General features: G+C 39.4%; 1 protein-coding gene across 2 annotated transcripts; it reads left to right on the top strand.

Moving 5' to 3' along the window:
- Nucleotides 1–1,303: 1,303 nt before the first annotated feature.
- Nucleotides 1,304–24,543, top strand: mgat4a (alpha-1,3-mannosyl-glycoprotein 4-beta-N-acetylglucosaminyltransferase A). 2 transcript variants are annotated; one of them, XM_026295142.1, is made up of 16 exons: nucleotides 1,304–2,259; nucleotides 11,183–11,350; nucleotides 12,204–12,344; nucleotides 16,308–16,441; nucleotides 16,541–16,587; nucleotides 16,710–16,823; nucleotides 17,615–17,690; nucleotides 18,441–18,555; nucleotides 19,654–19,784; nucleotides 19,868–19,975; nucleotides 20,072–20,146; nucleotides 20,313–20,431; nucleotides 21,300–21,378; nucleotides 21,671–21,731; nucleotides 22,175–22,287; nucleotides 22,887–24,543. In XM_026295142.1, exons 1-16 carry the CDS (start codon nucleotides 2,166–2,168, stop codon nucleotides 22,911–22,913), a joined length of 1,602 nt encoding a protein of 533 aa, XP_026150927.1. In that variant the 5' UTR covers nucleotides 1,304–2,165; the 3' UTR covers nucleotides 22,914–24,543. The 2 variants fall into 2 exon arrangements, with proteins under 2 accessions (XP_026150927.1, XP_026150928.1); XM_026295143.1 differs by lacking the exon at nucleotides 22,887–24,543 and adding an exon at nucleotides 22,388–22,876.
- The last annotated feature ends 212 nt before the right edge of the window (nucleotides 24,544–24,755 follow it).

Genomic DNA, 24,755 nt, shown 5'->3' with positions numbered 1-24,755 from the left:
TAGCTTACTTAAATGGAAAAATATTAACTTTATCAGCTAGATTTAGCTAGATTGTATGGTTGACAACTTATGACCATCAGATAGCAGATATGTTTTTTGAGCACTTTGACAATAGCTGTCAAATTAATTTGACAATCATATATAATGATTAAAATCCCTAGAACAACTGGTAAATTGGCCTTAAAGTGATATTTGCTGTTCCCAATGTTAAGAATAAACTGGTCCTAAATTAGATACTTCCTCTGAGTCATGCAGCTTCTCAAATGAAGCATCATATCCTTACTATAGTAGTGTCTGACTCAGAGCATGAACATTTAATACTGTGAAAGAGGAGCTTACGTTCTTGCATACTTCAAGCTGACAAAGATTGCAGGAATGATTTTAGTTTCACAATAATCACAATAAGAATTGATTTGAATTTTTATTTGACCATATGGCTTCCTCTCTCCACGTTTGTTGCCAGAAATAACCAGAAGAATTGACATTTATACATGAGAAATAGTATCACAAGTGAAGATCCTTTAAAGGCTTATCTGATGGTAGCCCCCTGTTCACATATCTTCAAGAAGTGGTTGATGTACAAACATACTTAATGGTCACGTCATTCATACAGATGGCGCCTATGTTAAAACAACTGAAGACATGGCCACTAGATGGCGCGCTTTCTACATATTGGAATGACGAGTGGCCTTTTGGTGCAAATCAGGTTGTTTCCTGCAGAGCGAGGGGCCAGCTTTTGTTCACTGCGTGGGTGTATAACACTTGAGGCGGAAACACAGGTTTGTATGTTATCAGTGTTTTTTATTTACTCGAATAAAGGACTAAGCGTTCAACTGAACACAAAAATAGTATATACTGTAGGCTCTGTAGCCCAGTGGATGTAATTGTTCCATTAATAATTGGACCTCGGTTAATTAACTTTGGGCTCTGGTCTAATATCTATCTATTGTTCACTATTTTCTGACATTTATTTAAGGAAATGTTTGCCAGACCGAAAGTCAAATTAAATGTTGGTTGCTCTGTGTGAAACTCCAGGGTACGTGTGTAAAAAAATAAACACATTACATACATTAGTTCTAGGTCAAAAAATATCCAACGAATTATTTTTTTAATAATGTTATGTAGACTGTGATTATACTGAGTAAAACGGGGTTTTTGGTAACTCAGTTTTGAGTTGATCCAGAATCCAGGTTATAGACACAATGCTGTACTTGTGATTGTTTTATTTTGAAAGTTGTTACCGGAAGACCTGCTCGTACATGTCGACGGGCAGGTGGACGCCGGTAGTTAGTTCACGACTCGGATAACGTAACTAGATGTATAAAAGCAGTTTGGAGCGATTCATTCGGCTCAGGACGTGTTTTAACTGAAGCAGACAAACTGAAAGGCGGAAGCTACTCTGAGATAAACAGCGACAAAGGCCCTTCATTGTTTCGGTGTCTTTTTTCTTTAGTAATCTGCAGGTTAAGATCACAGTGGAGTTTAAATTTACTGTTAGCCCGGCAGGCTAACTAACGCTAGCTAACACAAAATGTATCGTCGCTTGCAGGCCAACCGGCCGGTATAACAGGTAAAACTTGGACACGAGGGCTTAGGAATTTAACAACACGCAGTTTTTGTTTTTGTTTTATTCATCTGTTGCCAGTTGAAGCGAGATCAACCTGATTTGAGTCGTAGTCTATCGGACATCGTCAGAAACAAGTCCCAGAAGATCAATCGTCACACACTCAAAATGCCTCCTACTTGTGACATTAACTTGTAGATAACGACTGGCTGGGGGAAATACAATGACCTTTTCTGTCTTAACCGACCATGTAAGGCGGCTACGTGTGAAAAGAGACTGAGTCGTAGCTCTCCGCCGTGAAACGGTACAGGAGGAGTCCGTTACAGCGCTCCGAATAACAAGAGCGGACGCACCGAGGCGGACGGTACAGCCACGCACACCCCTCTCAGCGCAGGAGACCGTGTTCACAGTCCCCCTTACCTGGAGAGATTTCACCGTCGGACACCCCGTATGCCTCCGAGTACGCCCGTGTCAGCAACCTAATAGCGGAGAGAGACACGGACGGACGGACGGACGGACGGAGGGACGGAGGAAGGGAGGGAGGCAACGGCAGCTCCCGGGTCCCCGACTCTCAGCCGAGGAGAGGCATCGCTGAAATGAGATGAGGCTCAGAAATGGAACTGTGGCCACTGCGATTATTTTTTTCACGTCTTTCCTCAGCCTGTCCTGGTACACAGCGTGGCAGAATGGCAAAGGTAGGTCGAATATTTCTGTCATCACAGTAACCACACAAATATGAGGGGTGATAGTAAGGCCTGGTCCGGAGATTGGTAGACATCCAACTGACGTGGATCCAGCAACATGTCGTAGCTGTCCGTAGGTGTTGCGATTCAACTCGCACCCTTTGGTAAAATGCTATTCACAGGCAACCTACCGTGGCGGATCATACATTATGCAAGGTTCAGATATACCAGTTTCAATAAGTGACCTTTCTAAACGCGTCCATGTTTGTTTGCACTTTATTCTGTTACTGTCCCCACTGATGTATGACAGCATGGCAGATCTGTAAGAAGTCCCCATCTCACCTCATCAGCCTCAATCAGTGGGGGATAATTTAGTTTGTGTCCGTCTTGCAGAATCATTTAGGTCTCTCATCTGAACATTACCCATGTTTTTGACATGTCCTGTTGAGCATCTGGACTCATTATACTGATGAGTCTGTATCTGTTTTTCTATAGTGGTCAAGGCCTGAGAGGGTACTTGCCAGGCTTAACCCAAAATGTGTGTAGGGGGTTATGGGACTTAGTGACCTTTTATTTGCACAGTACGAATAATTGCATCCTTGAGATAAAGTCTAGGCCATGGCTTCATGTTGTGATTATTATCAACCTTATTGACTTGAATAAGTATTTTCCTTGAACTGGAGTCCAGAGTGCAAAACTGAGGACCAGAGTCTGGTGTGTGTGTGAGAGTGTGTGTGTGTGTGTGATAAACAGAACTGAAGTCACAATGTCCTCTGTACTATTGGCTGCACCTGTTGATATACACTATATTAGAGCAGACCCATCTATTTGAAGTCACATATTTGACACTAGTTAGTAGTTTTCAATAAGAAACAACTAGCCTATCTTGTTTACAGTTGATGATATTGGTATATGGTCGAATATACAACTTTTGACCATTTTGAAATGTGCAGTCAAAGAAATAAATGAAGGAGAATGTGGGCATCACAGAAACAAAACAAAAGCTGCTTTTTTAAAAGATGGTCAATATTCTAAGCTGAGATGTGGCAGAGAAAACTCTGCACTAAAATTTAAGGAAATTCATGCAAATAAGCAAAACACAAACAAATGAAGAAAATGCTTGCTTAGCTTCTTTCCCTATTCTGCAGTCCAGTGGGCAACATACTATTGAGAACAGCAAGTCAATTTATCTCATCAAAGGTTTTTTTCAGTATGGACTACAAAATGTGACAAGTTTCTGCGTTCTGGGCGTAAACAGTGTGTGGAAGTGATAAAGAGCTCTTTTTGGCCTTGTGAAAGCTGTAGTATTGATTTATACAATAAACTCTGGACAGCATTAATTTATATGAAGGCCACTGGCACAAATAGCTCTTTTGTTGTGCTCATCGCTGGGCTGTTTTCTTTCTTCATGTGACAGAGGTCAAATTTAACTTTTGCGTGTCAGTATTAAAGTAAGAGTTTTTTTTTTTCTCCTTCTTTTCTCTAACCTGTAAGCCACTGATATGTCCCATATATTTTCTCCCTGTAGTTATACATGACTTTTCCTACTGATAACGCTGACAGTGTGGGTGTATAGAGTTTACTTGACCACTGATATTGAGTCATTATAAAAACTCCAGCAGTGGTACACAAAAAACATTTGTATTTAGACCCATGCTTATTTTCTATACCTGAATTGTTTTGGTGTCTAAGACACAGTTGGTGCTTTTTTCATGGGGTGCTTGGGTGGAGCGACAATCATGGCGAAAGTTTTTAATTTATTTTTTTTTTTTTTAAAAAACACTGCCTCTGACAGCCTGTCTTGTTCCTGGTCACTTGACTGCTGTGAGTGAATGCTGTGCCAGTCAGCTGTCCAAACACTCCATGTTGAATGACTCTCTAGAGTGTGTACTTCTCGGTCAGAGCCTTCCCATCCCTTAGTGAGAAACTCCTCTCTGGTATATCCATGGTAATAGCTCAAGTAACAATACTGACTGGCAGGTTATATAGGAAATTACAGAACTGGGACTTTAGACTGAGCTTGGACAAAATAAGATAAACTTTATTTATTCCCAGAGGACATTTAATGATAGCAGTAAGGTGAGAAATTATGTTTTGCAGTAAGTTTTGGTGTATAAAATAACTTCTGATTTCTGTATTTACCATATACAGTAGTAGGTGGTATAGGTAGTAGAGTGAGTGGAAGGAAAATGTGGTGTAGTAGAGAAGAGCAGATAAGAGAGGTTCACTCTCAATAGCATTTCACATTAGCATGACAGGAAAACCTCACAAAGACCACCATCTTGATGAGAAATTACAATGGAGAAAGCAAACCGTCTTATGTTTTGTTAAGGAAAACAGTGCTAGACCACGAGTTGCTTTCAAACTTGATTTATCTGTTTAATTCTATTGTCTTTCCACTGCAGGTGTATTTAAGGTTTTTTTTACTCAGAACGTCATTGTACTCATTTCATTAGTTTCCTCTAGTTTAGTGAAGGTATAAAGAACCATTACTGTAAACTGTGATTTAGTGTCATAATTGTTGAGTTTTAAGGGTGTTAAGTGTCATGGAAACATTTTTGCACCTGAATGGAAACATGGGTATTGTGATGCCTACCAGAAGTGATGACCCACCAACACGTTTAGTAATGAACTGATTGGCAATGTAGTGAATGGCATCCAGTTTACTTAGATTTTTTTTGTATTTTAGTTAAGTTATACAACTGCTTTACTGCAAATGTTTAAGGTGTGACACTTTATATAATATGAAGAGTTTTTGTGAATTTAAGGCTGAGGTTGAGATAGCTGGTCTCCTCAGAATGAAGTCATCAAGTGCAAAACACTCTTCCTTTATGCACTTCCTTTTGCCTTCCTTTAGTCTATGCATTGCGCTTCCTGTGTTTAAAGGTGTGTTTGTTTCTCAACACATTCCACACACAATTGTCCAAAAATAGCACAAGTTATTGCAGTGAACGGGGGCAATGAGAAGACGGATATGGAGCATTTTAGGCCAGATAGATTATTAGATAGAATGGGAGAGAGTATGGCTTTCACACTGTTTTCCCATTTGTTGTGCCTGGCCATGTGTGTATGCATTTTGTTTGAGTGCACTGAGGTGGGGCAGTCTGCCAGACAAATCCTAAGTGCCCTGGAAGGAAGAAGAGAGTAGAAAAGGTTAAGTCTTGAGGAGAATGAGAAGACCCTGAGGTAGGCTGTATGATGGAGATACAGGCTGACAATGCAGTCAGACAGTGGAGCAGGTTTGTTTTTCTGTTTTATACCCTCCTAGTTACCTACCTCACTTTATTCCAGGCAGTCCTTAGTCAGCCTAAACAGGAACAGGCGTCTTCTGCTTTTACCAAGTTGAAAAACCATTACTCTGTCCTTACTCATGCTTCTGGATACTTCTTCAATTTCACACTGCAATGTATTCATTCATCCACATCATCAGAATTCCCAGACAGCACACAGTTTATCCTCAGTGCACATAAGGAGGGATTGTGATTGTTGCGCTTTAACTCTTGTCCGTTGGCAAACTTGCTGTATGTACTGGGGCATATGGGTACACATTAGTGTGTGTATGTGGTTGTGTATACCCATAAATACCTTGTGAGTTGAGATGGGGAGCTTTTAATTTACAGAAATTATTGTATAAATTAACTGCCATGTGTAATGGCTACGCACGTCCACATGGACCATCACTAATCTGAGTAGATGAACTTTTTATGATGTGAATCCTTGTGATCACACTGAGTGGAAAAGTAATCTGTGGTTTAAATTCAAATTTAAGTGTCCTCACATAAATTTAAATTTAAGTGTGGAAGCATCGGGGTGCGAGTGCGTCCTCTCATGGAAGCTAAGCAGGGCAGTGCCTGGTTAGTAGGTGAATAGGAGACCAACTTGAAAGACCAGGGGGCGCTATCCTCAGGCACAGAGATTGCATCAGGAAGGGGATCCGGCGGACAACTTGTGCCAAATCGACAATGCAGATCAATTGATCCACTGTGGCGACCTTGAATGGGAGTAAGCCAAAAGAAGAAGTCGTCCTCTAGTTTCTTTAACACATTGCTCTTTGTCAGATAACCACATCACTATTATTTACTGTCACTTGGATGTTCCATATATATTTGTTTGCACTCTGCATTCACGGTGCTAACACTGTCCATTTTAAGAACCAAACTATCAGCTACATTGAAGTCTATCTGTTTTTAGTAAATTATGACAGAAAATTGTTAGAGCTCCAAGTATATTTATTGTTGCCAGTGCCATTTTCTGACCAACAGTACAAAGCTCAGAGATGTTCAGGTCACTATTATGTAGGGCTCCACAAGAAAAGCATCAAAACGTCTTAGTTGAGAAGCTGAAACAAGTTAATGCTCAGCATTTTTGCCTGAATTAACTCAGCCTTTCAGTTCTAAAAATATGTTTGTAATGGACTCGGAGCTCTGAATCCCATTAGATATCATTAACTAATTGATTGGTGACATCCTTGAAAGTGGAGTTTGCAAAAAAGAATGTTAGCTCTGGCTGATTGCAGCCTTTCAGGAGCCAAGTGGAGCCAAGGGAGTGGAAGTAAGCAGAGTGGGGCCATGCTTTCAGCTCATTGCTGTCAGACACTATGCTCTGCCACAGAGACACATCAGGCCGCAGGAGCTTATCATGGGACACAGCACACTCTAGGAAGAAGAGTGGGTTGAGGTCAAGTGAAACAATGTGCCTATGGTGACGTAAAATTAGGAATCTTGGTATGAAGGTGGCCAGGGGGGGCAGATATTAGTGTGACTTCTTTTTGATGGTTCTACTTTTTGAGCCCATAACTCTTGACTTTAAAAGGGGAATGAAATAGTTGTGGTGTTTTGCAATGAAAAAAGGACCAAATAGGTTAAAAGGTTGCATTTTCCCATTCTGCCCATTCAGGGAATATCACTAGCCCACTCAGGGATTGACTTGCAGTTCTCTTCAGACAAATATCACCAAAAATCAGTAATACTACCCTATGTGTTTGATTGATTATTTATGGTTTTTGTTTTTTCTGTTCAGTAGTGTATGATTTACACCTAGTGAGACTGTTATAAAAATGTGGTATAGTGTCACACTACAATGTAATTCTCATGTAACTAAGGCCAAAAGACAACTTCTGAGTTGTACGTGTTTATTTCCACTTCAGTGAATCATCTTAGAATCACCTTGAAACATCTGTGAACTCCTAGAACTGCTCCCTAAACACCAAGATGCTGATATCATTTCTGTTTTTGTCCTGGTACTTTTAGTTTCATGTTTTGCACCATCTGTCCTTCTTGACATAACAGCCTGATTAAATGCTTTATATTGTACATAGCAGCTACAGTGTGGGAAACCATTTGGGTAGCCAGTGCACTACTTGAGGGCTTTATATATGCAAAATATATGTGGATATGTTCTGAAAGCAGGCGTGTCTTATTCCTGTATCTTGCACGTGGAATTTATAGCTGCAAGTCCATAAGAAAAGGCTAAATGATATGACTTGGTAACATCAGGACAGGTCTAGGGACTGTTAAATGTTGCTGATGTTAGTGTAATGTAAATAAAAAAATGCTTTTCAGATAGACTGGCATTTTTCAGTAAATGGATACAGACTTCTGACAGTTGAGAAAGTTCCCAATTGTTAGTTTAACTAGGATGCATTAAAAGGAAGAAACCTACAGCTTATAGTCGACTGTTTCGGCTGAGGGATCGCATGGCATTCATTAATAGATTTCTTTGTCTCTTTTATCCAATGTTTGCTAGGTACAGAGGTTGAACTCTTGGTAGGAAGATTTTTGGATTTAAAAGAAATGTTAAATATTTTGGGAAGTGCTTATTTGCTTTCTTGCTGAGAGTAAGGGCTGTATTACAAGAGTGATACCACTCTATATGGTAAATAGTAAGATGCATACTTCTGTCCAGAGTTAACAAACCAAACGTCAGAGATTCTAAGGTCAACTGAGTTTTATACATGCTTGAAAAATCGGAGTAAAAAAATCTATAGTGTGCTTTTCTGATAATACTGTATCATTTAATCAGGACAGTTAAACGTCGATCACATCATAATAATCAAAACGACAATTTTCAAGGAGACTGATGTTTGTGTGGAAAATAGTTTGGTAAGAAGTGTTGACATCTACAGAAGTACTTAATTATAAACCTGTAAGAGCAAATGCCACAAAACGAAGTAGGACATAATTAAGAACACACAACCTCTGAGCATATTCAACCATCCAATGGGGTTTCATTTATTCTTCCATGTTGTTGGATTTACTCTTCCATCTAGAAACTAAATGTTATGCATGTTGTAGACCAAGGGTCAGCAGATAATTTCGTCTCACTAAAATGACTTTTTTTTTTTTTTCCAGTGCTCTTTCTTTGCGCAGAATATTCTGCATACATGGATTTTCTGGTTCTTTTACACATTACTTGTAATTGATTGCGTTACACAACTGCCCACTTTAACAATGTGGACATGTGCTGGAAAACTTTGCTTTGACAAAGACAGCTGCATTTTACGTGCAGCAACTCTCATGCAAACAACTACACAAGCACCTGATCAGCACTCATTAACCGACAGTCAGCAGCATGCATCAGCAAAGGAGAGTCAGGTCAAGGACAAGATCTCTGCAAGGGCTTTTCATGAGCAGATGGATTTACTGATAAAACTCTTAACAGTCTGTGGAGGTCGGGGTTGGATTTCTGTAAAGCACTGAGATCATCCTTATCATTTCTTCTAAACTGTGAAGTTAAGAAGTGTGTTGTTTAGAGACCCAGTGCATATGGTCAAACTAGCCAGCTGTGCCAGTGAGTTCTTTCTCTGACATCCAGCTGTCACATATTTAAATATTAAACTGTGACTGGAATTTTGTGACAGAGGTTTTAGGAAACAGGATAAACTTTGTCTTCATCCCCCTTTTTTAGCTAATGTTTCATAAATGCATCTACATGAGGGATGTTTATTACTTCCTTCAATTTGTAATTTTTATTATCCAGAGTGGAAATACAAAGGACCACTGATCACGTCATTAACTTCAAATTTACAGACTGTAGGGTTTCATAAGGGATAGTACACCTCAGTTTGGCCAGAGGTGTGTGGGTGTTATATGTGAATAAAGCCTTGTGTCTGTCTATTTTGAAGGCTAGTTGTTAAATGTTCATTAGATGTACACATCCTCATCCCACCCGTGTAGCTCATTAATAAATCAGGTAAACAGAAAAAGGCATATAGGATGACACATCAAGGCAAAATATCACCGGAGGAGTGGATGGTGGAAAACGTGAGAAAGAGGAATAGTATATTCCAGGATGCAAGTGAGAATAGTGTAGAAAGTATTAACACTGAGTGTAAATGGCGGGAGGGGAGAGTGGGTCAATCTCAGGAATAGAGCAAAGCTACTCAGCTGTTCCCTCATCACTTATGGAGAGCAGAGAAGAATAATGAGATTGGGTACATTAACTCCAGACCTCAGGTTGCTCTAATTGTTTAATGCTCTGTATCTGTTCATCCATGCTGTGGCTGTATACCAGAAGAGTAGAGTCGCTATTTAAATCATTATTTGAATTTGATATCAATATAATTTGGTTTGTTAAAAGTTTCAAAATTTTCTCTAGACATCTTAGGTCAAGTCAGGGTCAAATTTTGGCTGGAAGAATGTCTAGAGAGCCATTAGCCAGGAATATCAAGAGACTTGTGCAAACACTGCCTAGCATACTTTGGCACTGACACAATGCTCAGGTAGAAAGAACATAATCTTTCCTCGAAGGAACTGACTATGCAACATGTGAAACACCTGCATCTGTGCATAATGAAGGTAGAGTGAAACAGATAGCTAATCTGCTTTTTTAAATTCCTGTGTTACTTTCTGTTTATTGTTTCTTTGCACAGTGGGGTTACAGGTGCGGTTCTAGCTCAGTAGGGTTGGAGTCCTACAATCAAAAGGGTGGGTGTGAAGATGAAAGTCTGTTTTAGTTTGAAGCTGCTCTTTTCATGATGTCTGAACCAAATGACAGCATCTGTCTGTGTCTTGGAAATCAGCATTTATGAGGAACAACGTGGCTCTGTGCCAAAGAGGGCACAGTGAGGCCAAGTGAGTGAACAGTAGCTCAGCCAGAGAGAGTGATGGACAGAGGAAGATAAAGGGAGTCTGGGTAGAATAGAAGATCAGAGACTGGCCAAACCCACCACCTCATTTAACACACACATACACATATCCACACCTGATTTATATTTGTAGTTTTTCTTCAGCATGCTTGCTTTTTAGGCAAGTGGGTTAATACCACATAAATATTTGTTGTCTTAAAACCGATCCATTTTGAATCATCTCTAAAAATAAAGATTATTTTAAACTTTACAAAGAAGCCCAACATAAAAAAAAAATTCAACACAAAAACAATCAGGTAAAGATAAGACTGACTTGATGTTTCATAGCTTGTTTGATACATCTGTGATCTCAGTCCTCTGAAGCTACTCCCCTTTTCAAGGAACTTCACGTCATCTAGTTTTATACGTATTCACTAACCACTGAACTCCTGTTTCCTGATAAGAGCTCACTACAGACAGTTTTATTCTTTTGGCTTTTCAGTAAAACGCGTCTGAACCTCAAAAGTAAATTCCAATAAAAACAAACAGCTCATATTCATATTTCATTGAATTGCAGTGTAGAAACCCGGTCATCTCAAGGGGTTTTCTTACTTTTTCTCACCACTGTGCAAGACTGAAAACAGTCTCTATGAAGGTCTGTCAGTATTATCTCTATTTTGACACAGATCCATATCTAGACACATTTTATCTGACATAAGAAACGTTTGTAGTCTGTGGCACTGGCTAAAGTGAGTTCTTGAAATTATTTATTGTTGTTCCCGTACTAAATGACGCCGCTGCTACATTGGCGTTGTAATATGTGTTGTCACCTGCTAAGGCTCCCTACTTTTGCTTTTGTTTCTTCTTTAGAAAAGCTGATAGCATACCAGCGGGAGTTCCATGCCTTGAAAGAGCGCCTTCGTGTGGCAGAGCACAGAACGCTGCAGCGCTCGTCTGAGCTCAATAACATTCTCGAGCAGTTCAGACGTGCCATTGCTGAGACGAACAGCAGCAAAGATGCCCTCACAAACTTCTCAGGTAACTGACACATACAACCATATATAAGTTCTTGCAACTTTAATTGTGCTGTCTGTGAAATTTGCAATGTTCTGAATTTCATGCTATTCAGAATTCCTCTTTGCTTTTCATCATCACCACCATTTGTAAAATCATAAACCTGCTGCTCTTTTACATGTAACGGTACTTTTTTGTTGCTTTTTGCTTGTCTTTATATTTACAAAGTGTTGATAGAATGTTAGGTCTTGTTAGTTTAAATTTAATACTTGGGTGAAGTGCCTTTCTAAGTGCTAGCTCATTTCTAGCGACAATTAGTAATTTTTCCAGTAATTTATTAATTATACAAAAGTTATGGTATTCTGTGGCGAATGGCTAGTTTGAGAATTTGCTTTTATGCTTGTTTACCTATTGTATGACAATTTTAAAATAAAAAGCCATTTTATATTCGTTTTTAACATTACAATGGCACTATTACCTTTTATCTGTAAATTATCTGCAGTGAGGTTACATTTTTGGGATATGTACAGACATGGAAAATGAAAATGCAGTTCAACTAATTACTGGATGCACTTCAAAACATGTACTACATTACAGTATAAACCTGTACACCATGCAGTGTAGTCACATACATTGACAAGATCCTGCAGGCAAACAGTATTAAAATTCACTGAAAGGGCTTTACTTTGCCTGTGGGTAACAGTGTATAGTTACATGTTTTATTCATTTATTCACTACTTATAGCTTCACTGTTCTACTTAATCACTTTAGCATTAACAGTTGATGCTTTTAAATCAGCATCTTTTTACTGCTATCATCATTTGTTGAAACTAAGAAGAGTTCTCCACTTAACTTGTTTCTATGTGCCTTCTTTCAGATGAGACGCAGAAACTACTGAAGGATCTTGCGAATAGGAAAGCTCTCCAGGTGCCAAATATCTACCACCATCTCCCTCATCTACTTAACAATGAGGGCAGCCTGCACCCTGCTGTGCAGGTTGGTCTGGGCCGTACAGGAGGTGAGAAGTGCATGCTCACACTAAAAACTTAATACAGTCCCTGATTGATCAGCCGTTTTCTCCAGAATGTGCAATCTCATCCTACACAAACACACAAAAACCTCCCGAGATCCTCATTACACCAGGGAGAGAACCAAGTCTGAACAAGTTTTCAGTTGGTGACTAGTTCATAACAAGCATCCTCTCTGGACTCAGCTTTGCAATAGTATTTTTCTTGTAGAGTTGATGACAAATATAGTCCATATGCAGTGTTGTTCCCTGTTTACTTTACAAGTTATGTATCATATCCTCTTCAGTTTGATTGAACAGGGTTTCCCTTTAACATTTGTTTCTGTGTCCTTCCTTCTTTGAGTGTTTACATTTTTTTTTTTTTTTTTTTTTTAAGTTAATTTAAAGAGGATTTACCTCTGCAACATAATATTGACATGCAGGCAATAGTACATGTAATTGAGCAATTTGTCCATATTAATAATAATAATAATAATAATTTAATTCACATCACAACACCCATGTTTTTGCAAAGTTCATGGAAGTGCGGCATGTCTTAGCCTCTCCTTTTATCCTTTTTCACTAGCTTCTATTCTATTCCCAGAATCCCTGTTTTTATTTTTGAAATTTTCTTGCTTTCTCCTCATGCAGCAGCATACATCATGTGACCTCTGTTTTATCAAGTCTCTAAAAGAGGATTTTATCTGGGATTTTAAGTGTGAAATGTGGAGTGAATTTGGGGTGTGAGAGAGGTGAGATTAGGGGAAGAACAGCTTTGAAAATTTCTAATTACTGTGACTGAGAGGAGGAATAGACAAAATGGAGAAAAGGATTGTGGGACAGGTCTTCTCAGCAAGATTGTCGAGCCGTTGATAATAGAATTTGTTACTGCGTGTTGTATTGTTCCTCACCAGCCTTCCATTGTCCATTGTGTTCACTGGAATGCACACCCAAACTGGAGATCCTGCTATCAGGAAGTGAGCTTTGATGTGTGTGGTGGAATGTCACAGATTCAAATGTCAGGCACAACATCTTTATCCCCCACACATGCATGTCACATGAAATACTTGATTGGCCACTGGCTCTGTTGCTTCAAGGCACCAATTTTAATGTCTGTTTTTCTTAGTCTGTGTCTCTTTCATTATTTTTTTCTTTACCTCTTAATTCTCAGCTAGTCTAAGCATATTGGGATATTTATAGCTGTACATATTAGGATATTTATAGTGTTGGAAATTAGGACATGATCCCACATTAAATTGAGCAAGGATTACCGAAAGAAACAGATCAGAGAACATCTGAGACTGAAATTGTTGTACTGGGGCCTAACTGAACAGAAGTCTTCAAGAGAATTACTGTAAATGCAGCATTGCTAGTTCCAAACACATATATGGCCTGTAGCAAATAATCCCACTGCCAACTTGTGCCTTTTTACACAAGTGCTACTTTGTTTGTTGCTAAGCAATCAGTTATATCCTAGAATACTTTTTCATACCAGCTATTAAACTAGCCACAAGATAGTAGAAGATCTCATTTTGCCCCCTGTTGTCCTCAGGTGGAATTCCTTTTAACTTCAACCTTTGTGCCTACTGGCTCTTCTGTTGGTACAAGGAGAGAGAGTGTAGACCGTCATGTATATGCTCACATACACATGGTGCCAGCTGCTCTTAGTTGCAGAGAACCTCACTGTAAGAGCCCAACATATACAGAGGGTGACACAGGTCCCACTTCTCTCCAGTTAAAGTTGCCAGTGCAGTACCAAGAACATGATCTTTAGCAACCCGGATTACATGCTTCTGTTGTCATTTTAGTGGAGACTGGAGAGTCCAGCATCGCATAGAAACCTTTGATCCTGCTGATTACTTAGTCAGATTGAATGACTGAAGTTGTCTTCTCACTTCATTGACACAATATAATCAAGATTTGATCTGACAATAATTACTGTCAGTGGCAACTCTGTAGGTTTTTGTTTAACAGTGTCTGTCTCCTAACACAGCGTGAACATGTGTACAACCATAGATACTAAACATACATGTATTTTTACCTGGATTGCATTGCCAAATACAAACCAAAGACCTCAAACACCACTAACTTCTCTTAAATGTCAGAAACAACGCACTGTTTTGTTTCTGTGAGGCCCTGACTGGCTTGACTGGCTGGCCGCATTACTGCAGAGCAACACCAGAGAAACAAATAGGTCAAAGTTATGTGAACAGCAATTCATATCATTAGCAGCAGTTTTGCAGGGTAAGGCTCTTTGTAATGCTTTTAAGCTGCACTTAAGATAACAATGAGACCTGATGCCAAGCAATTGTTTTAGTGATGTCAATTCTTAACTTGACTCTAATTTAACCCAATAATGTTTACCTCACCTCTGTAATCAAGACAAGACACATTTACATGTTAGCTTTAGGTAGGCTATCATCAAAAATCAAGATGGACATATTTTGGTAGACATTGAAAGCTGCATCTTGTTTTGCTTGTATGGCATGTCAAAGCAGTTCTTTTTGCAGCAGAGCACAGAGAAACTTAATTATTATGGCAGTGTAAGGCTGGCAGGCTGATCTAGAGACATGGGCAGGGGCAGCCCTGGAGTTGGTTCTGCTCATGCTGCACTTGCATGAATTATCACTCATTCACTGTCTGCCAGCCTCCCTTATTCTGTCACTGTCTGTCTCTCTTCCTTCCACCCACATTCCCCTTTCATCGTCGACCTACTTTCTTGGTGGTGGTGGTGGTGGTGGGTGTTGCTATACGACATAGAGACATAGAGCTCAGTGTGAGAAACACAAAGCATTGCTGGGACAGATTTTCCACGCTGCACAGATCGCTCTGGAGGATTGTTCCCTTTCCCAAGTCCACTGTTGCTGCGTACTCATTGTGCACCTTAGGTTTGCTTTGTGCCTTTGTTAAGGCCCCTGTGCCCTCATAGCAGCCCAGCCAGCATGTTTCCCCTTTTAAACCATATACCTACACACTCATTTGCACTAATGCCAGTCCATTTATTTCATAATAACTACTATGCCAATTGTTTGTAACCTACATTAGGACAACACTACCTTGTTCTCCTTTTCGCTGGAAAGGCATAGTACATTTCAGGAAAAATATACAAACCTACCTTCTGTAGGTTGTGACCACAGTATTTAAATTCAATGTAGTACATTTATAAACAGAAGGCAAATCAGGAAAAAGAGACCAAAAGAGTTGGAGGGGAATTCTGTGGTGTGGCCTTAACTTTATTTTTTTAACATGAGAGAAACACTGGTTCATTGTTAGATAACCAGCCTGATAATGTGTTCATTCTCGCATTTGCTTTCTAAACAGTGAAGGCTTAAAATATGCACTCTTCCTCTCTCGTTCTGACACTCTTTTTCCCTGTAACAGTTTTTTCTCAGGCTGTTGTAGTTTCAGTGAATCATTCCATACTAAAGAAGAGGCCATGTGTTAAGCTGTAACCACTCCAGGGCTCCCAATAGGACCAATCTGGAGCTGACAATAGACACTCTTCTTTTCTCTTTCCATGCCTTACTGTTGTTTCATTTGATAAGACTGTCCTCAGCTAAACGTAATGTCTGCTCCTAATGTTAGCTCAGAAATTATTAATTATAAAGGACCTGGAATTTTTTTATATTTTTTAAGTTTATGGTTAATCAGTTACTGAATAGTGACTGATAAATCAGCAAGGAGATCTGTTGTTAAATGTCTATTATAATAACCAGATAGCATTAGGTAGTTGGATACAATTACATTTTCATAACAAGTATGGACGTATAGATGCATTACATGCTACATCCATCAGTTAACCTTCCCACTGCCATTTGTCAGTCTGGGGATGAATTTCTGTGCTCGTGGCTTTAGGCTGGTATAATCTGTTGTTGTCTAACAGCAATTATTATTTGATGTTGGATCCACTTGATTAAACAGCCACCCCTTAAGCCTTTAGCATTTGGTGTTCTCACTGCACATTGTCTTCTTCAGTTACCATAGTGATGGGAATCCCCACAGTGAAGCGCAAGGTGAAGTCCTATCTGTCAGAGACACTGCATTCGCTAATTGACAAGCTGTCGCCAGAGGAGAAACTTGACTGTGTTATCATTGTCTTCATTGGGGAGGTAAGAGCTTATATTTCTACAGTACGTGTCATTGCACAGTGAATTAAAATATGATGATAAAGTCAGTGTCTAATTTGTGTCTTGGTTTAATTGCTGCAGACTGACCTGGACTACGTTCACAGCGTGGTTGCTGGCCTGGAAAAAGAGTGTGTACACTCCCCTGCTTTTTGACAAATATTGTAAAGGAGTAAAAAGTTACTGTGACCCAGAGAAATGTCTGTGTCTCTGTGTCACATTGTTAACATAAGCAGTGATCCTCTTTCTTCAGGTTTTCTACAGAGCTGAGTTCAGGCTTGCTGGAGGTGATCTCCCCACCTGCTACCTATTACCCTGAGCTCACCAACCTCAAAGAGACCTTTGGAGACTCCAGAGATAGAGTCAGGTAAGCAATTCACTTAGGCATGACATTTGTGTTATCTGTGTGTTCAGTGCTCTGGCATTTAATTAGGCACTGTGTGATAAAACTCATTATAGAAATCATGGGGAAACAAGCCCTGGGAGAAATGAAATACATGGGAGCTATGACGGGGATTGGAAAAAAAGTAAAAGGATGAGTCGGGGGGGGGGGGGGGTCTAGAAAGCTAGAGTGTTTAGGTAGGCTGCCTAGGTACTTAGTATTTCACAGGCATTTCTCAAAGTCAAGGCAAGGTGATCAACAGCTGCACCTTCTACTCTTTCTCCTTATAGTGCATGCTCTGATTATACTCTGTACTTATCTTCTCTTGATAGTCAGCTAACAACTGGCTTCATTAGAAATCTGTTTATGGTGCAGTTTGTACTGAGTACATACACTTTGTACTTGGCTAATAGCCTTCAAGCCCAGAGGACAATGTCTTATATTACTGTTATATTTGTGTGCACAGATGCTTCTGGTTGTCTGAACAGTTTGTGTGGTATACATCAAAACTCACTGGGTGACATTTTCCACAAAATACTTGATATGATGATTTTGTTTGACTTCATGTGCATTTGTCCAATTACTTTTGAACCCCTAAACCAGACAATATCTGTTAAAAGTACCACATGTCACACAGTTGCTTGCTTTTTGAACATGAATCAGTATGTATTCTCTTTCTGAATCCATTGTAAAGTATTCCTCTGACAATACTTTACAATAGATTCAGTTTTTACATGTATATACTTCTGTTGTGTGCGTTGATGCATTCTGTTTAGATGGCGAACCAAGCAGAATCTGGACTATTCCTTCCTCATGATGTATGCTGTGAGCAAAGGGGTTTATTATGTCCAGGTATGTCCTTGTATATAGATAAATAAGTAAAGGTTCCCATAGCAACTTGTTGGAGAGCATTTTAGAAGGGTTCTGTAGACGGTTACTCACTAGTATCAGTGTTGGTCTGTTACCAGGCAAACAATAGTTTGCAGTTAGTTTGGAGCATGTCATACCATATAAAGACAGGGCAAACACTTGAAGCAAATGTGTGTTGTTCCAGTCATTCATGAAGAGCTTGTGTGTGTCTGTCTGTTACTGTGTGTGTGTGTGTGTGTGTGTGTGTGTGTGTGTGTGTGTGTGTGTGTGTGTGTGTGTGTTTTAGACAGAAGTCAATTTCACATATTGTGAACCTAATCCTCTTAGACGTCTAGAGCTCTTATCAGTTTTCTTAGCTGAAGTAGACATCTTATTTAGAAATGTTAATAATAATGTTTACTTTAAGCACATTTGAAATGCAAACACAAACCATTCTTGGTTTAATTTAACTGTTAATCTCCCATCTTTCTGTCTAATACGTGGGATATGTCAATTCCATTCTCTGCTCTCAACCTGGAGGGAAGAGGTATTACCTGTCTGATATCTTCTACTCCTCTCTAGTTTACCATAGCCACCCAGCACTGTTCTTTAGCTCACTTTAGAGAGATATCTCTGTGTGAACATAGAGGAATCTCCCTCCTGCTTTTCACCCTCCATTAACATTGAACCCCAGCTGTTAAAGTGGCTTCTTCTGTCTTACATTTCGTTCTTTCTGTGTATCTGTTTCTTCAGCTGGAGGATGACATTGTGGCCAAGCCCAACTACTTTGCCACTATGAAAAACTTCGCTCTTCAGCTCTCATCAGAGGAATGGATGATCCTGGAGTTTTCTCAGCTGGGCTTCATTGGTATGATACACTAAGCACCTGATCAATACTTGGCATGCACCAGGGGTCTGAAACTTCGGTGTAGTCAGCTGATGGCAAAACCAAACAATAGCATTCCTGGCTAAACGTTCTCTGTAAAGTAGTTTTCAACTCATTGTCTTAACTCAGGTTGTCCAGTCCACTTAAAAAGGTATTCTTATACTATAAAACCTGTAGGGTTTAACCAATAAAGAAAATACTTAAATTATGCTGGTCTTTGAGGGTTTAGGTTGTTGCAAGGTATTATTATTAGTAGCATGTTGCTAAAATGTGTAAAGTAGGAATGGGTACATTTTTAGTCTTAGTGTAACTACACTGTGTTATAATTGTCATTGTACATACAGCTGCATTTAACTTTGCAGCACAGTAATGCGGTTTTAATATCAAAAACAGAATTTAACTATATAACAATTATCTCTAGTTTGTTGCTGCAACCCACCAAGATTTCCAAAGTAGGACTCCCAAAAACAGTTTGTTACAACTGATGTAATGAATGATACATGAAAAAACAGTGTGTTCTGCTTATTTTTAAACAGCCTTCCTTGCTCACTTATGCCTAAAAGTTTTCTATTTATTTGTATTATCATTCATCTGAACAGGATGTTTTTGTTTATATTGGGTTTTAATAGGTGGAATTTCAGCAGTAACCATTATTAATGGCCTCTTTGAGGGGAATTGATAACCCTGGTTCTGTCCTCTATTCTGCTCTTATTGACCTTTTCTTGTTAAAATGTTTATTATGCTTGATTTTATCTTTTAAGTCTCTGCCAAAATGGAAAAAAAATGCGCTTGTGTTTTCACTTGTCTGTTGGACTTTCTCTTCAAACTTGGGTTTAGGCAGTGGCAGTTATTTCAGTCTTTAGTTTTGATGAGACAATATTCTAAAGTAGAAATCTTTTGTAGAGAAACATAGTGTCCACAAGAAGACACTGCTGTATTAACTCAGTACAGCAGTATACAGTATAGTTTCCCCAAGTCCTGTTCATGATTTCAGCATCTTGTTTCAAATGATCAGCTGTTAATGAGTGCTGATGTGCAGGATCAGTGAATGTTTATACACCTTCCTTGTCTTTCCTACAGGAAAAATGTTCCAGGCTCCAGACCTAAACCTCATTGTTGAGTTCATTTTCATGTTCTACAAGGAGAAGCCCATTGACTGGCTGCTGGATCATATTCTCTGGGTCAAAGTCTGCAATCCTGAGAAAGATGCGGTATTTACTGTGGTTACTGTATCGGTAAAGGCATCAGTGTAAAAGGAATATGTACCTCATTCCCATCTTTTCTTCTCTTCCAGAAACATTGTGAGCGTCAGAAGTCCAGCCTACGTGTGCGGTTCAGACCCTCCCTATTTCAGCATGTGGGACTCCATTCTTCTCTTGCTGGAAAGATCCAAAAACTCACAGTGAGTGTTATGGCCTCACAGTTGTTCTTTTGCCACAATAGTGGAGGCTGATGCCTTGTAGATTTGCTGACTCTCCCTCTTTGTCTGTATCTGTAGGACAAAGACTTCCTAAAGCCACTGCTCCATAAGATGCATGTCAACCCCCCAGCTGAGGTTTCCACTTCAATGAAGGTATCACTGTGGAATCTCAATGCATTACTGTACAGAGTTTGCCTAGTTCATAGGAATAACTATGAAACAAGAATAGATTGAAATCACTTTGACCTTTTGTTTTAAAAAGAACACAAGAGCAAAGTCATTAATTGTGGTGTAACAAAATGTGTATTGTGGCACACAGGTGTATCAGGGTCATACGCTGGAGAAAACATACCTAGGAGAGGACTTTTTCTGGGCCATTACTCCGACTGCAGGAGACTACGTGCTCTTCAAATTTGACAGGCCTGTTAGCGTAGAAAGGTAAATGTGACGGAAGGTTCTATCTGTTTGTGATGTCATTCTGTACATAAATTCTTGTCATTTGCATTAGGAAAATATGGAGAGCATCCTAAGCACAGTAAATGTTATGATGGCAATAACATTTACAGACTCACATTTTACGTATCTCCTGCTGCCCTTCACTGACTCAGGTTTAACTTTAGTGTGCGTGCGTGCGTGCGTGTGTCTCAGTCTCAGGGGATCTGGTAAGCTAATGAGAGCACTCTAAAATAGGAATTCTCAGGCCAGCCTCCTACTCTATGTGGAGCCAGGGTAGAAAGAGAAGAAGACAGTGAGTAGAATAGAAAGGAAGCTGATAGCAAGAGTGATGGCTTAATTCAGAGCTGACCTAAAAAGGATGTTAAAGATGATGGTCATGTGGAAATGCGGTGCCTGTATCCAGCTCTTTTGTAAAGATAATGTTTGGACAGTGAGACAAGTATGAGAGACAGTCACTCAGCAAGTAAGTGGAAATGAGTGTGAAAGGGGCCATCTAGAGCTCCAATGTCTGATTCTGAAGTGTTTCTGTGTCTGCTTTTGAATGACACCAATTACACTGGGGACTGCATTGCTGTGCTAAGTGGATAACATCTCATCAGCAGTTGGCCAAAAGATTCTAGTATTCTTCTATCATCTGTCACAGCCAATCTCTTTCTGGTCTACATTCTTGCCGTCTCATCTCACTCACTCTCTAGCTGTTTAAATACGTTGCACTGACAAACTTAAGTGAGATTTCTCAGCTTTTTCTGGCCAAAAAATGCACAAAAAAACTTACCTGATGTCCACAAATAAAGCAGGGGTAATTATCCAATTATGTAACCATTCAAAGTGTGCTTGATTTGATTGACAGGTTCCTGTTTCGCAGTGGTAACCAGGAGCACCCAGGAGACAAGATTGAGAACACCACAGTGGAAATACTGCCTGCGTCGGTAGGGAAACACCCACACACAGTCTGTCAACCTTCTATGCTGTGGAAACAGATTAGATTACACTGAGTGGTTGCTCTTTGGGATGTATCGCATTGATTATTGACAAGACTGTGATCATGACAGGCTTGTTTGCTCTGAGAGCAGTGATAAATTGCTGACACTGTGATCCACACTTCACTGTAGACACAGAAGCTGTCATCCATTCAAGTTCTGGTCAAATGAGAAATCATTAAGGTTTTTAATTTGTCTTTTATTTTATTCTACTGCCCAACTTTCTGTGTTCAAATGTTAGGAGGTTGGACTACAGACCAAAGAGAAGTACAAACGAACAGAAGATCGCTTTTACAGAATTGGTAAGTGGTTTTGACAGTCTCCTTAAGGCTACGTATGTTAGTGCATAAACACTGAACCATTGTGATCAGACTACACACTGATGCTGATGGTGCCAACTGTGTATAAAAAGTGTGAAATGTTCTCACTCAAAGCCTTTTTGTCTTATTCCTTCCAGTTTTGCCAATGTTTTCTGCTGTCATTTTCTTCTCTGTATTCTATTATTATTATTGTGACATATTGTCTCTTTAACCATTTTTAAAGGTAGTGTTGTTTTTTATTTAATGCTCCTTCTGAATAAGATTTATCAAAAAATAAAAAATGTGCTGAAAATAATTGGTGGAATTTAAAGCAGTTTTTTTTCCTCACTTAGTCCAGTTCACTGGTTGAATTACAGGCCATGCACTCTGTCTGTAAATGTGATTCCTAACACTTCATATGCTTGTGTATGTGTTTGAACATACAGGTCAGTTTGAAAAGGGTGTGGCCGAAGGGGCTGTAGATCCTTCTTTCAATCCCGTTGTGGCACTTCGCCTTTCTGTTCTGAAAGACTCGGCAGTGTGGGCCATCCTCAGTGAAGTAAGTCAGTCACACACTGGACCTGATGGACTATGTTCATGTTACAGTCCTCAATGCTTAATTTTGATTTTATTTGCACCAATCTGCCAAATATGTTCAGATTGAACTGACATGGACAAAATGATAACAACATGGGTGATGTAACACTGCCAGCTTACGTGTCCTGGTTTATTCGCTGTGGAGGTGAGCGGACAATACCGATCATTGGAATGAGAAGGAGAACAAAGGGAAAAAGTCGTAGCTTCTGCTCTCTCACCTCCATATTTAGCTATGAAGTCACTGAATAATGGTGAGTTATGTACAGACAAGTGAGATGGCAAAAAATAACTTGTGAATTCCAGTTTGATCACTTAATAGCCAGAGATAACAGATCAGATGTGAATTAGGTGGAGGACCAAATATGGGAGTGCCTCTGATCTGATATGAAATAAATCAGGTGAATTACTTGGAGGGAGGAGGTTGGATTAGGGCCATTAGTATGTACTGTAAATATATCCTTGTTCTCTTATCCAGTTCCATAAGTTGAACCTGCTCCAGATACATACTGGCTCCTTGTCTTAACCCACTAACACATGTGATGCTCTGCTCTCCTCCTGCAGGTACATATAAAGAGGATAGCTGGCTGATTGTTTAGGAGGGGCACATGAATCATGACCCCTGGGGGACCAAAATCTCGTAGACTGCTTACACAGAGCCTTTGGAACCAATCAACCAGCAGTGAAATCATTAGAGCCCACTAGAGTTGCTCATCTGAGCTCGTCTGAGGAACAACACCACTCTGCCCCCCTCTCTTCCTAATGAACCTTGTTATTTTGCTTCTCATCAATCGGTTTCTTTCTTTCTTTCTGGAAGTCTCCCTCACTCTTGTGCTCTTAATTCATTTGTAAGAATGTGAATACTACTGTTTGAAGACAGCAGCAGAGTGTGCGACATCTGTTCCCAGCTCTGGCTCTGGTTCACAAAATGACTTGAGTTGTTAACCGTCTTTGAAAACAATCAGAAAACACCTCGACGAATAAGGACAAATCATAGCATCTGTTAAGAACCAGTCACTGGTGTAGATGCTGCCAAATCCTTCTGTAACTCAATGCTGCCACCTGTGGGCAAGCTGGGGCGTTGCACTATACCTAGCGCCTCAGCACAGCCCATGATGATGAAGAATGTTGTCATCAGTAACGATCATTTGTTCTCTGTTTTCAGCAGAGAAAGCTGAGCTCTAGATCAACACCAGCCCAAACAAAAAAAGTTTTCCTTACTCCTAGAATATTGTAACTCACACACCTGTCCTGAACCAAAAACTCAGGATGAGCTTACTGTTAGAAAATTCTGACTGTAGCCAATCGGTGACAACTTTAACCATAGGCCAGATTCAGTGGTAACTGACCCAGTCCATCACGGAAAATAGATACCATGACATCATATCTATCTCGCCTACTGTCTGACAGGCTTATGGTAAACCAATCAGATTTTGACTTGCCGTTTCTGAAGGAATATATTGATATATTATTACTGCTATGATGATCTATGAAGGTGACTTAATTTATTGGAAATAAATCTTTAATTTGTACAAGAGGTAAATATATATTTTTATTCTATTGAGATGTTTATGGTAGATTGTTTTATTGTACTGTTTTTTTTTCTAAATAGCTGTTCCATGTTTATTTTTATTATAACAGCTTCTTGTGAAATTGCTTTGTCTGCCAATAGTAAAGTAGCTCAGTTCAGATTTTTTTTTTTTTTTTCCTTTTCACCTGAAGTAAAAAAATTATATCTAATTGCTTAAAAGCTAAATGATAGGACAGCTGAATAGATTGTCTTGAAGTAGATGTGGGTCAAAATTGGAAAAATGTGCCTTATATCCAGGTCCCTCAAAATTTGTTTCAGCAACATTTTTTTTCATTTGGTTCCTTTTTGTTTTTGCCTACATTGTGTTTACTGGATATACTAATATTTTGAAATAACACTGTCCAATTAGTGATTTGATGTTAAAAGCAGTATCTGTCACGCTGAGTTAAAGTGGTAAATTACCCCCCCCCCCCAAAACAGTGTGATTTGCACAGATATTTCATGCTTTTGGTTCTTCATTTCACAGACTCCCCCAGGACCACTTCATTTTTTTTCAGGTGTCTATTTTCGATTGGACAGAATATTATGACTACTGATCAAATTGCACCTTTGTGCTATAAATTGGTTAAGGTTGTGTAGTACTTTGACTGTAAATCTATAAAAACAGGAACCAACATTTTTCACATTTGAGATTCACTTGATTGTTTTTGTGTGTGGGAATGTGGCCAGTGATCTGAGTGGAAATGCTTAAATGAAAGTTCACTCATGTTCTACATGTTAGTGCAGTTTATTCATGCAGTGCCTTTTTTTTTTTTTTTTTTTTTTTTTTTTTTTTGATTTGATATCAAAGTGACACATCACGCTTGTTCACATGTATGGTTATTTTTTAATTTATGACCAGT

This window comes from Mastacembelus armatus, chromosome 21 (assembly GCF_900324485.2).
Source record: "Mastacembelus armatus chromosome 21, fMasArm1.2, whole genome shotgun sequence".
NCBI classification, from domain to species: Eukaryota; Metazoa; Chordata; class Actinopteri; order Synbranchiformes; family Mastacembelidae; genus Mastacembelus; species Mastacembelus armatus.
The sequence above is the reverse complement of the archived record's forward strand: the minus strand, read 5'-3'. Positions and strand labels throughout refer to the sequence as shown.